This window comes from Molothrus aeneus, chromosome 5, assembly GCF_037042795.1.
Source record: "Molothrus aeneus isolate 106 chromosome 5, BPBGC_Maene_1.0, whole genome shotgun sequence".
In the NCBI taxonomy this organism is placed as follows: domain Eukaryota; kingdom Metazoa; phylum Chordata; class Aves; order Passeriformes; family Icteridae; genus Molothrus; species Molothrus aeneus.
Genome location: NC_089650.1, coordinates 338,928 through 351,516, shown reverse-complemented (window position 1 = coordinate 351,516; position 12,589 = coordinate 338,928). Strand labels below are relative to the sequence as shown.

The 12,589-nt window shown below is 41.9% G+C and overlaps 1 protein-coding gene across 19 annotated transcripts in view; it reads left to right on the top strand.

The window, feature by feature from the left end:
• C2CD5 (C2 calcium dependent domain containing 5) overlaps window positions 1-10,431 on the top strand; it is a 55,801-nt gene extending 45,370 nt beyond the window's left edge. For 7 of the 19 annotated variants that reach the window (XM_066551134.1, XM_066551129.1, XM_066551128.1 and 4 more), the window contains 10 exons: window positions 527-588; window positions 1,048-1,146; window positions 1,551-1,640; window positions 1,855-1,942; window positions 2,961-3,047; window positions 4,685-4,735; window positions 5,749-5,850; window positions 6,653-6,843; window positions 8,160-8,306; window positions 8,981-10,431. In XM_066551134.1, coding sequence (XP_066407231.1) covers window positions 527-588; window positions 1,048-1,146; window positions 1,551-1,640; window positions 1,855-1,942; window positions 2,961-3,047; window positions 4,685-4,735; window positions 5,749-5,850; window positions 6,653-6,843; window positions 8,160-8,306; window positions 8,981-9,112 — 1,049 coding nt within the window. In that variant the 3' untranslated portion in view covers window positions 9,113-10,431. The remainder of the gene's footprint in view (window positions 1-526; window positions 589-1,047; window positions 1,147-1,550; window positions 1,641-1,854; window positions 1,943-2,960; window positions 3,048-4,684; window positions 4,736-5,748; window positions 5,851-6,652; window positions 6,844-8,159; window positions 8,307-8,980) is intronic. The other 12 variants (XM_066551136.1, XM_066551131.1, XM_066551138.1 and 9 more) reach the window with 3 other exon arrangements.
• Window positions 10,432-12,589: the final 2,158 nt, after the last annotated feature.

Sequence of the window (12,589 nt, the reverse complement as noted above, 5' to 3'; positions counted from 1 at the left end):
ATTTATACCCTCTGCAAGCTGCTACACAATTTCTTTTCTAGCTCATTTTGTGTTTTTACATAGGCCCTACCAGACTGGGCTCTTTTCTGCCTATTTAACTCTATCTTCAGGATTTCAGAATCACTGACTTGCTGTTAATAACTTCTTTTACTCTGCTGTTTAGTCATTATAATTCTGTTTTTCATTTGCAATCAGTCACTACTGTAGTTCCTTTACAGCCTTTACTGTGCTCTCCATTAAGGGTTGGCTTTTTAGCTTTTCATATCACACCTTTTTTAAAAATTTCCTCGTTTGTGCATAGTTTATCTAATAGAAATAGGTGGAGCAGTTGTGGATTTGGGGTGTTGGCTCCTCCTACAAGAATTCTGTATTTGTTTTTTGAATGTTGATCTCATTTCTGGTCTAATACTCAATATTCAAAACCACAGGAGGGAAAATACTTGCAAAGCCTTGTCACATATGTTTCCGAGTATTTTTATATCACAGCGTATAAAATAGATTTTTTTCACAAATATTTTCTTCACAGGATTCTACAGTTGCAACACAGAAATTATGCCTGGTATAAATAACTGGACACCGGAAATTCAAGTAAGGTTATTCAAAATTGAAACTTTTGCTAAATTGTGTTGAAATGTGCTGTAGTAATTTAAATATATATTTTGAAAGCTAAATTCAAAGGACACCCTTCTGACAGAAATAAAAGTAGTATTTTGGTAAGAACAATAAGGTATGAGAACCTGGGCTTTTGTCTGTTTGGTTTTTTTTAATGCTGTCATGTAACAAATAACCTAACACAGAAATATGAAAGTAATTACAGTAAATTTGAACTTCAAGGGTTTGGCTTTGTGAAAGGTTTGGCTAGATTTGAAGCCCCTTAAAGGGAACAGGTTGACCGTATTGCTTAGCTAACTTATTTTGTTACTTATTGAACATAAATATTAACATATTTTACATTATTTTCCTTCTTTATGAATTTGGGTTTAAGACAGTGGATGAAATATATTTGCATATGTTGGCAAAAAATCCCCATGTTTGTTTCTAATTCAGATGTTCACAGCAGTTAGAGTGTCCAGATTAAGCAACATTAACCCAACAAATCAAACACTCAATAAGAACTTTAATGATCTCTGTGAGAATCTGCTGAAGGTAAGAATCTTATTTCAAATACTTTTTTATGTGTTCAAATGGGGGCCAGGGAAAATTCAGCTGTACTGAAATTAACATGTGCCTCATCATTTTGAAAATAGACTGCAAAGTGTCTGTAATTAGCTGTGTAAAGATGGGTTCAGCCTGTTTTAGTATATTAGGGAATTCCAGAGCTTGTGGAACCTGGAGGAGTCCTTTGACTAGCAGGATACTCGAGAAATAGAATCAGCTCCACAGGAAATTGCATTCTGTCCTGACTTCACAAATGTAATTCTTCTGCAAGAAAAAATTAATCTCATGAGATGACTTCTGCTATGAAGAGAGTTTTGATCCCTAATTTCTCTGACATAAACCAGCCACCCCTTTTCCCTGAGTAACACGGAATGATCTCCTGTCTCCAACAGAGTTTGTATTTCAAGCTGCGGTCCATGGTCCCCTGCTGCCTTTGCCACGTCAACTTCACCGTGGCTCTGCCAGAGGATGAGCTGGTTCAGGTGAGGGAATTGCTGCCTCCAGGCACAGCCCTAGGTGCTGCTTGCTGCTCAGGATAACCTGGGCTAGGATTTCATTTACTGCTATGGCTGCTGAATTCCTCCATGACTTTTCCCTGGTGTGTTTCTATGCAGAGAACTGCTTGTTTGCAAAATTATTTTTCAGATTGCACAAGAGATGAACTTACCTAATATGCCAAGTATTTCTGATTTGCAGATTGCAGTCACAGCTGTTGCCATTACATATGACAAAAACCAAGCACTACAAGCCAACAAAGCACCTACAGAAAAATCACAGCAAAGAGGTAAATATTGTGAGGCATCTTTCCTTTTTTATCCCCAGTGCCTAATGAGTCTGGATTTTAATTTCAGTTACACGTACAGACCACAGAATATTCTGAGTTGAAAGGGACCCACAAGGATCATCAAGTTCAAATATACATATTTTTCAGAGAGGGTCTTTCAACACGTGGAGGTTTTTTAGAGCTCATGTACTTGACCTCCAGCAGGATGACTTATCAAGTATTACATATTAATTAATCCACAAATTTATGGTACTTCTGTCTATGATACTAATTTGATTAAAAGGTTGGTGTAACAGATGATGACATTTCTGTTGTATTTTGGAACATGTGTAAATCATCATCATCAGGGAATACTTGTTCTTATAAGTATAAATTTTGTCTGTACTTGAAGGACATGGAAAATAAAGTATTTGTAATACTTTTAAAAACCCCAACCTTCTGCAAACCCTTAGGCAGGTCAGTAATAGTTTTGGAGTTCAGCGAAGCACATGGAGGGGATGGAATAGACTGCTGTGGTCTGCATAGGTCACCTTGCTAGTGAAGCACCAGCTGATGCTAGAAATGCAAGTGTGCAGTCTGCAGGGGGGATTCAGACAGAGCTCTGAGCATACTCAGCTTTCAGACTGGAATTAGATAGTAGAACAGAGCCACCTGTTTCTAAAACATTAGTTATAGCTGATATATATACTGTATTCTTCAGTACAGTGAAATGTTTCCTTGCATGTGAAATAAGGGCTAACTTTTATTGTAATAGCTGACAAAGGTCCAACTGCAGAATCAAAACAAAAATGCATGAATGGCCTTCATTTTTCTCCTAAAAACCTCAAATCCTCTTCAGTGGAGCACAAGCTCTGTTCAGTGTTGCAGCTGGATTTGTTTCTGCAGAACTGCATCACTTTATGCACATGCTGAAAATAGCTGTTCAAGTCAGACCTGACTAAACTGACTTTGCTTGTAATTACTGGCAAATCTTATTTTGGGGGGTAATTATCAGTTGGCCATGTTTTCTTTGTTGAAGCATCTACAGACAATGAAGAACAGCTGCAATTTCCCTTGGAACTTTCCTCTGATCCCCTTTCTTCTCAGCCATTCTCTCCAGCTAAAGGTGAGTTAAGGGGAAGAATATTCAGCTGTTGTTTTTTATGGATATTGAGTTCTGCTCTTTCATAGTTGTAGAGGCTTTAAAATATCTGTACTTCACAGGCTTTAAATGTGCTTTGCTGCCTAAGCATAAAGGGTGTATTTACTCCTTTTGTGAAATTTTTTGAGAGTCACAGAAGATGGCTTGGCTGGTCATTCTGTCTATATTTCCTGTCTTTGCATTTAGAATATTGGAGATGCTGCAAGCCACTGGGTGTAGGGTGTCATCTGACATAACTATCAATTAAATAATAATTAGCCTTGTCCCATACTGTAAATGGCCCATATAAAGTACCTCCGTGTTTTCTCAGCCTCACAGAATTAATCTCATTGTTTTCATGATGGGAAATACTTTATCTGCCAGATACTGATTGCATGCAAATTTCCTTTAAGTGAAAGGAGACTAACCTTGTATAGTAAATAATCTGTACAGTGCTTCACACTGTAGCTGTTAAACAGCTGCTTTATTTTACCTGAGATAGAGCTGCATTTCAAGAATGGCTGTCACAGCTCTATGACTGCTTTAAAAATTCAGTTCATTGAAATCAGCTGTCTTTAATTCTTTCTCCCTTGTTGGATTATCTACCAAAATGGTTACTGAGAGGAAATTAAATATCTGGGAATTACTGTAAATGTTTGAGCTCCCTTTTGCCTGTTACTTCTTTTGTATAAAGAAGGGTGCCTTCCACACTTACTTGTAGTTTCAGAGGCCAGATTAATTTCAGCAAAAAGATTTTTATTGTTTGGGGTTTTTTTAATGCTTAACTTTAAATTTGCTACATTTTTTATTTTTGAAAAGAGAAGCTACCCAGAGATTTCTGTCGGTGTCTGTAGCCATTGCTGGGCTGTGCTGTGTGTGCTGGGCACTGACCAGAGGAGGGCAGCCTGTTCCCATGGACCCCTTTTCCTCTGTTCTCCACATCCCATATCGTGCTGCAGGCAGGGCAGTTCAGCCTGAAAACTGTTCCATCTGTCATTTCTCCACAACCTCGTTGTAGTTACATTGGCTTAAAAGGTTATTTGATATATTTTTACTTTTCTGTAGGATTGTTGTTTTAAAAATCCTGATTTACAGTCTTATACAGTAGTGACCTTTGAGGAGTAAACATATTAAAATTGCAACGTAGATTTAGTAAAGTGAGTTATTTACACTAACTCTGTTATCAAAGTACACAGGTTACTATATAGAGGGTGGGGTTTTTTCATACTTGACTCAAAAATCTTTTTAAGGGTCAGAGAATTGTGGAGTAGTTTGGGTTGGAAGGGACCTTAAATCCCATCCCAATCCAGCCCTGCCATGGCAGGGACACCTCCCACTGTCCCAGGTGCTCCAGCCCCAGTGTCCAGCCTGGCCTTGGGCACTGCCAGGGATCCAGGGGCAGCCCCAGCTGCTCTGGGCACCTGTGCCAGGGCTGCCCACCCTGCCAGGGAGGAATTCCTGCCCAATATCCCATCCCAACACCCTCTCTGTCAGTGTGAAGCCATTCCCCCTGTCCTTCACTCCAGACCCTTGGAAATAGCCCCTCCCATCTTTCTTGGAAGCTGTTTTCCTGTAACTCTGCTGAATAGATGATCTGAACGCAATTAATTTTGTTTTGTTAGAAGCCCTGGAGGGTGCAAGTTCCCACACAGGTATTCCTGCTGCTCAGAGAGGTGAGTTTCCTTAATTTAGCCATCTGCCAGAACAGAATGAGCATTCCTGGGATATTGGTATACTCTTTTTGGATGTGTCTTACTCCAGGAAGTGTTTACTACTTAACTGAGAGTGCATGCTCTGGTGTGGCTTAATGAGATCCTAATATTTTGATGTGATTTTTCATTATGAAGTTAGATTTGTAGTAATGACAGCCTCTCTGTCAGGTACATTGATGTAACTTGATGTGACAGACAATGAGTCCCTGGTCAGAGAGCTGTTTTGCCTGTGTCAATTTGAAGTTAGCATGTGTTCCTCCCGTTTCTTCAGGATAATGAAGAAACGGTGTTTGCAACCCCCCCCTTTTTTTTAAAGATGTGCAAACACCCCTGCAACTAATAGCAAAAGTCATAGCAGAAACAACTCTTACTTCTCATTGTAATGATGGTGGGAGGGGTGTTGGAGGGAGGATGCTGGGGCAAGGAAGACTGTTCTGTAAGGAAGACTCATTTGTGTTAAAAACAGAGGTGTTGTTTCAGTTTGTGACTCTTACCCTCATCACCAAAGGTTTTTCTTTTTTCACTCTGTAGCAGGTTAGTTATTGATAAAGACATTTGGGAAATTTAAATCCTGATCAGCAGCTCTTTGTAAGGGAAAAAAAGCAATGAAAATTAAAAAAGGCTTAAATAAAGTTTAAAAAGCCATAACTTACAGCCTAAATTGAGATGATAAAAAAACCTAATCTAGCATAAGTCCTTAATGACTGTATTTGCATGTTTTTTCAGTGCTGAAGTCCCACTCAGGCAGTTGGTTCAGAGCTGGGACACCACCAGAAATGGGTACTCTGGTTTGGACAAGTCCAAGCCTAGCCTGTAACTTTTGCTCTTAGCCAGACCTGCACACGGATGGTTGTTCTCTCTCAGACAGGAAGCATTGCCTCCTCAAAAAGGAGCACTGGGATGAGCAAGAGACATCATCCATATATTTTTTTCTGTTTTTTTTTTTTCTTTTGTTTTTCTGTCTGTGTTTCCAGCAACGTCAGTTGATTACAGTTCCTTTGCAGACAGATGCAACAGCTGGATAGAGCTCATTAAACTGAAAGCTCAGACCATAAGGCGCGGATCAATTAAGACAAGTAGGCGGCTGTTTCTACCACGTTCTGATAATCTGAGACATATCTCTGATTTCCCAGTGGTGACTTAGTGGAGTGCCCTGCCCAGCAGGAGCATTGCAGATCACGTGTGAGGGTGAAAACTGCTGGCATTGTCCTGTAACCTCACGTAGGGTTGATAAACTGTAGCATAAAAAGCAAAATAAAGTCTTGCTGTAATTAGTTCTCCATTCATGTGTACGCCTACTAATTGTATAACATCCACTGCATGGATGTAGGTGTATGTATGATCTTGGAAAATTGGGGGTGAGAAACAGGAAGCAATCACCAAGGGGACAGTCAAGGCAATGGTCACTAAATTAGCAAGTGGTGAGTTGGTTTTCAGTAGTTCTTTGGCCACAGGTCTGACTATCTTGCTTAAATTAGCAGAGATTAATACCTGTTTTAATGGAAAATGCTGCACTGGGGAAACACAACAACTTTCACACTTCCTATAATTTGTTCTTCCAGCAGAATACATGTTTCAAAATGTTGGCACTTTTTCCTTTACCTTCACATTATAACTGATGGTTGTGTGTGCAGCTGCTCGCCTCAATGTTTTCCTTTCGCAGGAATGCCACTCTTTCAATAAATGCCATTCCAGCTTCTTGTCTCCTTTTGCATGCTTTGCATGATGATTTCCTTTCTCACGTATGTGGCTGAGCATCACAGGCAGCTGAATGTTGTCACCAAGCTATTTGGAAAACCATAAAGAGGAGTTTTTGTGTTTTGAGGAACGCTGGTGGATCTTGATAGTTATTTTCTGCTGTTTTTTCCCATTTTTCAGCTACTTCCCTTGAAAAAGCAAGTCCATTGGCTGAGGGGTACCTGAGGCACCGTTCTGTCCCGTCGGGCACCAATTCCACTGTCTCAGTTGTTAAGATGACTCCTCTTTCCTTCCTCCCTGGGGCGAAAATAACCAAGTACCTTGGGATAATCAACATGTTTTTTATACGAGAAACCACTTCTTTGCGCGAGGTGAGCTGTGTGGCAGGGATGCCTTTTGTGCCAGGGAACAGTTTCTTGTCATGTGCAAGAATCAGAGGTTTGAGTTGAGGTGTGGCACAGCCAGGGAGTAGAATTGGTGCCACCTGGGGGAAGGTGCTGAGTGCAGAACAAATTCCTTTGTGCTGCTCTTGTCACAGAGCACATGAAGCCATTTTCGGTTTGGCACCGTTAGGAAGGGGTTAGTTAACAATTGCCACTGCTGTTGATTTGGGTAGAACACTAAACCAGTGAGTTCTTAAACAGAACTTTGTGGAAAAAACGTGTCTTTGACCAGCAGTGGTAGAAGTTGGGATCATTTGAACCCAAATTAAATGCTAAAGAAAAAAATAAGTCATCTGTTCTTCTCTCGTTTAGCAAGCTCAGTGAGGAAGGTTCACAGTGTATTTGGTTCACAGTGTATTTTGTTAATTCTTTGGTTAATATAACATTGCCCATATCATAGATAATGTTGTGCTGATTTTTAACATTACATTCTGTACATTCTCTGTAACCAAACTTTGTGTCTTGAGCATCAAAAATTCCACCATGAGTCTGTGACCATACAACCAGCTTAGAGGTGAGGTTCAAACCCTGAGCTCCATTCTGCATTGGGAAAACAGACAATCCTCTGAGCATGTCAAAATGCAAGCCATGTTCCTTTTAATTTTCCTGTCCTTTTGGGAAGTCGCCGTATCTTTGCTTTTGGCCACAGAAGGAGAGTCTACCTCTTGCCTGGCTTGTCAGTGCTGAAGAGTTTGCTAGTTTTTCCTAATTACAAATTGCTGAAATTACAGAGCAGATGTTAATAAAAATGATCAGTCTTCCTGAAAATAGGCTGTGAACTCTCTAGAGAAACTTGGATCAGACAAACATTTTGTTGAGATCTTGCAAGTTACTTTTAACCTCCCCTTTTAACTTGAGAAATCCATGTGTGAAAAGGACAATCCATGTGTGAGAAATCCATGTGTGTTTTCAAAAGGATGTCAGAGCAGGAAAATGGTCACAGGACATGGCTGGACTAAGTGCAGATTCTGTAGGTACAAATTCAGTAGCTGAAGAGCTTTGGGATCTGTGATAGCAGATCCCAACAAGGATTCATTCCATCTTGTCCTGTCACTCCAGGCCCCTGTGAATGGTCTCTCTCCATCTGATTTGTGACTGTGACCCTTCAAACACGAATGGCTTTTAAGTTCTCCACACCATGTGGGATTCACTGGGCTTTTCAGCTGATAGATATGTAAGAGAAATGCTCAGCATCTTGTAGCCAGGCCCAATGCCATATGTGATGTGTCTTTTTTCCATTCTAGGAGGGTGGTGTCAGTGGGTTCCTGCACGCTTTCATTGCTGAAGTGTTCGCCATGGTGAGGGCCCACGTTGCAGCTCTGGGAGGGAATGCAGTTGTGTCATACATAATGAAGCAGTGTGTTTTCATGGAGAACCCAAACAAAAACCAGGTACTTTGGGGTGTGAAGTGACAAGTGGTGTTGTGGTTACTATGATACAAATATGCATTTTATGTCTTAAAAAACCAGCAGTGCTGTAAAGCCAGAGCTGCACAACATTTCATGATATCTTGGATTATGTTTGAAGAATCCAAGAGTGTTCTTGTATTTACACAAAATTATGAGGATGTTTCATAAATATCCAGATGAATGAAAGAACCAAGCTTGCTAGAATAAGTAAATTGCAGGAGACAGTTGCACAGTAGTGCAGAACTTACTTGGTATTTCTGATGTTGCCGTGTAGGATTTCATCCTAACTCCATGTAAAAGTACCTGGAGTTGCTGATGCAAAATGCTCCATTTTGTACATAAAGGGACAAACCTTGATTTGTGAAGACAGTAGCAGAATATTCAGTAAATTAAGTATGTTCAAAACAGTAGGGAAAGCAGGTACAGATATGCAGGTATTTCACTGTGGTGGTCTCCAGGGATCCATCTGCATGTTTGGTAGCACACAAGGGAGCATATAGGAAAGAAAGTGGCACGGGTTTCCTCAGCAATAAATTGTAATAATTTGTCCTTCTCCAGACAGACCCCTGTTGATTTTTCTGTGCAGTTGTAGTTGGCAGCTATGAGCAAGCAGAGAATCTGTGTCGGTGTGGTGACGGGGCACTGTCCTTTTGCAGGCCCAGTGTCTGATCAATGTCAGTGGGGATGCTGTCATCTTTGTCCGCGAGTCGGAGCTGGAGGTGCTGCCCGCGCCGCCTCCTGCGGCTGCTGCCCAGCCCGCGGGCTCTGCTGGGGACGTCACCACGTGAGGGCACAGCACCTGCACTGCTCTCTGCTCCTCAGAAGGCTCACTTCAAACGGGGCAGTCTTCAGGTGTGCATCTTCAAAGTCAGTGTCTCTCCATGGACTCACAGCCAAACTCCAGGACAATCACTCTTCTTTTGTTGTCGCGTGACTGAGGTAAGTCAGAGCAGGAGCTGGCAGCTGAGCTCTGGTTCTTCATTACCGTTCCTGGCCTCTGTGAAACCAGGCAGCAGCTGAAGCACTCACAGGACAACGTGGATTACAATAGCAGCCATCTCATGGAACTGTGGAAGGAAGGAAGGAAGGGAAAATTCTGTTCCATTTTTGAGCTGTTCAGGGGGACCATGCTAAGTTGTCATTCAGAGCCATTTCTGAGTGTGAGTGTTGTCTGTCTGTCTGTCTCAGGTCAGGGTGGGAGGGAGGTGCCTGAGAAGTCTGGGTTGGAAACCTTTGATGAAGAAGGGAGACATTTGTGTGCAGGCCAAGGAAACATGGGCTGGACTCTGAAATTCCTTTACATCATGGAGTGTGGAGCGAAAAAGCAGTACCAAAAAGTTACAGTTTTAATTTCTGCTCGTTGAAAGTATTTTTTCTTAATTTGTTGTTGTTTTTATATTTGGGAGCTGGGGGGTGTTGTTTGTTTCTTTAATTGTTTTTTAAAAGGTGCCAGACCACAATGCTGTGATCCTGGGCATCCCTTGGTGGGACAGAAAACCCTCAGACCACAACAAAGTTCCAGGGTGTGTCTGGTGCTAATACAAGATATTCACTTCAGTATTGACAAAGCAGGCCTTTTTCTTATTTAAGACTTTGGGAAAGAATTGTCCTGAGGTTCATTTTCCTAAGGCAGGATCTGTTTCAAGGATGACACAAACAGTCCTCCAAAAATGAGTTGTGCAGAGGTTATCCTGCAGCCTCCTTCCTGTTTGAATGCCTGGCTAATTGGAGATTGATTTGTGTGTGACACTGGTTCCACTGGGGTCTTTTTGTTCTTTTCCAGTGCTGTGGCTGGGAAATAAGGGTACTGCAAAGACAGGAAATTTGTCATTTCCAGTAAAAGTCTGAAAGGTGATGATACTCTATTGTAAAAAAAAAAAAAAAAAACAGAAAAACCCACAACAAAAAACCTTTGATTTGAAGATGCATTCTTGCTTAATTCTGATGACATTGTACATGGAACTTGAACAAAGATGTAAACTTGAATGTAAATATTCTGTTTAGAGTTGAAATTAAGCAATGGCATGATTATTTGTTAAAACTAATTATTTCATTGTAAATGAGCATGAAAATCATTCTTGCACAATAAATATCTTTATAAAATTCACTGTCTAAATGTATGTGCATGAGGTAAGTGTGTTAGCTGGATGTACTAAAGGTGTCCCAACCCCATTCCTCTCAGAGGAGTCTTTTCTGTACAGCGTGTTACAGCCTGGGCTGAGAATTGTGTCGTGGGCTGCAAAGAGAGCCTACAGGAAAGGTGAGAGAAACTATTCCCAAGGGTGAAGGACAGGGGGAAAGGCTTCACACTGACAGGGAGTGGGTTGGGATGGGACATTGGGCAGGAATTCCTCCCTGTGAGGGTGGCAGGACCTGGCACAGGTGCCCAGAGCAGCTGGGGCTGCCCCTGGATCCCTGGGGGGGTTTGAGTGAGGCTGGATGGAGCTGACAGCAGCCTGGGACAGGGGAAGGGGTCCACTCCCAACATGCACCCAACAACCTCCTCAGCACCTCCCCTCTCCTCCCCACAGATGAACTTCTAAAGCTGCTCCAACCCAACCCATGCTGTGATCCTGTAATTCTGATATGTTGGGTGTTAATTATCCTTTGTATTTGAAGTGTGTGAATTTGGCCCTTTCCAGAACACATCGCTGACACAGTTAAATCATCTTGCTAAATTCTGTAGCCCTTGCAGCCAAAGCTGCCATGAATTAATTTGCCTGTAAATAGCTGCAGTTCTTGATCGTTTTGCAAGGCAAATCTTGTTTCCCTTTGAAGCTAGTGGCAGAATGTAGTAACTTCAAAAGGTCTTGGAGTGGCACAAAAAGTTGTGTGCAGCGTGAGTATTCAGCACGAAATCTCTGCAGTGGCACACTACAGTAGCTGGTTTGGATTATTTCCCTTCTGAGGGGTGGTGGTTGCTTCTATGGAAGCATCAATGCCATCTTTTCATTTCCAGCTGTGTAAATGTCACAGCTTCCTCTAGTGGGTTTCTGTAGACACAGAGGAGCTTTCTTATCTAGAAATTTTAATTCTTCTCCAATTATTATTCCAGAAGTGACAGACACAGGTTTTAACATGCAGGGTCACAAAGTTGTCACTTCTACTTTATGTTTGTCAGTTGTGCAACTGACAAAGGAAAAATCCCAACCTCCACCACATGGACATTGCTTTTTACAGTCACCTGTCCTACAAATAAACTGACATTATCTTAATAATGTAATTAGAGTGGCATCGAATTCAATGAAGCTGTTGTTGACTTCCTTGGAAGAAGGGTTTGTTATGATTTGTCTGAACTCATCATAGACTTTAGACTTTTAAAAATGCAAGCAGGCCCCTCTGAAATAAAAGGGGTCTGTGTTCCAGCAATTAAATCAGAGTCCAGACTAAATGGGAATGTGAAAATAGCCTGGACAGAAATCTGCTCAGATCCCAGCACAAGCAATAATTCCAATTTCACCTGGTTGGTTTTACCTGATATTCTGCAGTAAAACAGCTACATTGTCTCATAGAACTGAATGAAGCACAAAGTCCAGAGTTTCTGCAATTACAAAGGTGTGTGGGACAAGCAGCTGATCTCTCAAGCTCCCTGGCTGTACTTTAGGGCCAAATCTGACAGGAAATGATGTGAGACTTCTCAAAGCAGTTGCCCAGGCCATTAGAAAGCCTGACGCTGGAGCTGAGAGTGACTAATGGCTTGGGTGGGTTAGGCAGGGATCTGTTTGATAACAAACAGCCGCTCTGGGGAGAGTCCAACAGTGCTCCATTAATTTCCTTGCAGCTCCTTCTGTTGCACAGCCAGCGGGCTCCAAATGCCTCCTGCAAGGTGGGTGAGGGTGGGGATCCTGCCAGGGAGATCCCGGGCTGCCCTGGGAGCCCCAGGGAGGCTCTGGGGCAGAACTGAGAGCACAGTGCCAGCCTAGTGCAGGAAACACCAGTGCAGAAACACAGCACCACACAGACCTTCTGAGGGAGCAGGAGCTGCCTTCCTGTGGGGCTGGAACACACAAACACTCGGGTGCAGGTAAAAAGGACATTGCAGGTCCAAGTAAAAGGATATTGCAGCTGGGCAAGTACAAAAGAAGGTGTGTGGGTTTAGTGCCTTCTTTGGTTAGAAGTTTGTTCAGGATGAACAGCGGCACAGTTCTGCAAGAGCTTTGAGGAAATCAGAATAAATATTTTAGGAGAAAGGTAAAAGATGGTGCTCAAAAAGGAAAAGAGTTTGGGTGTTGTTCTTCCTTTATGCAGTCCTTGCCCATGGAGTA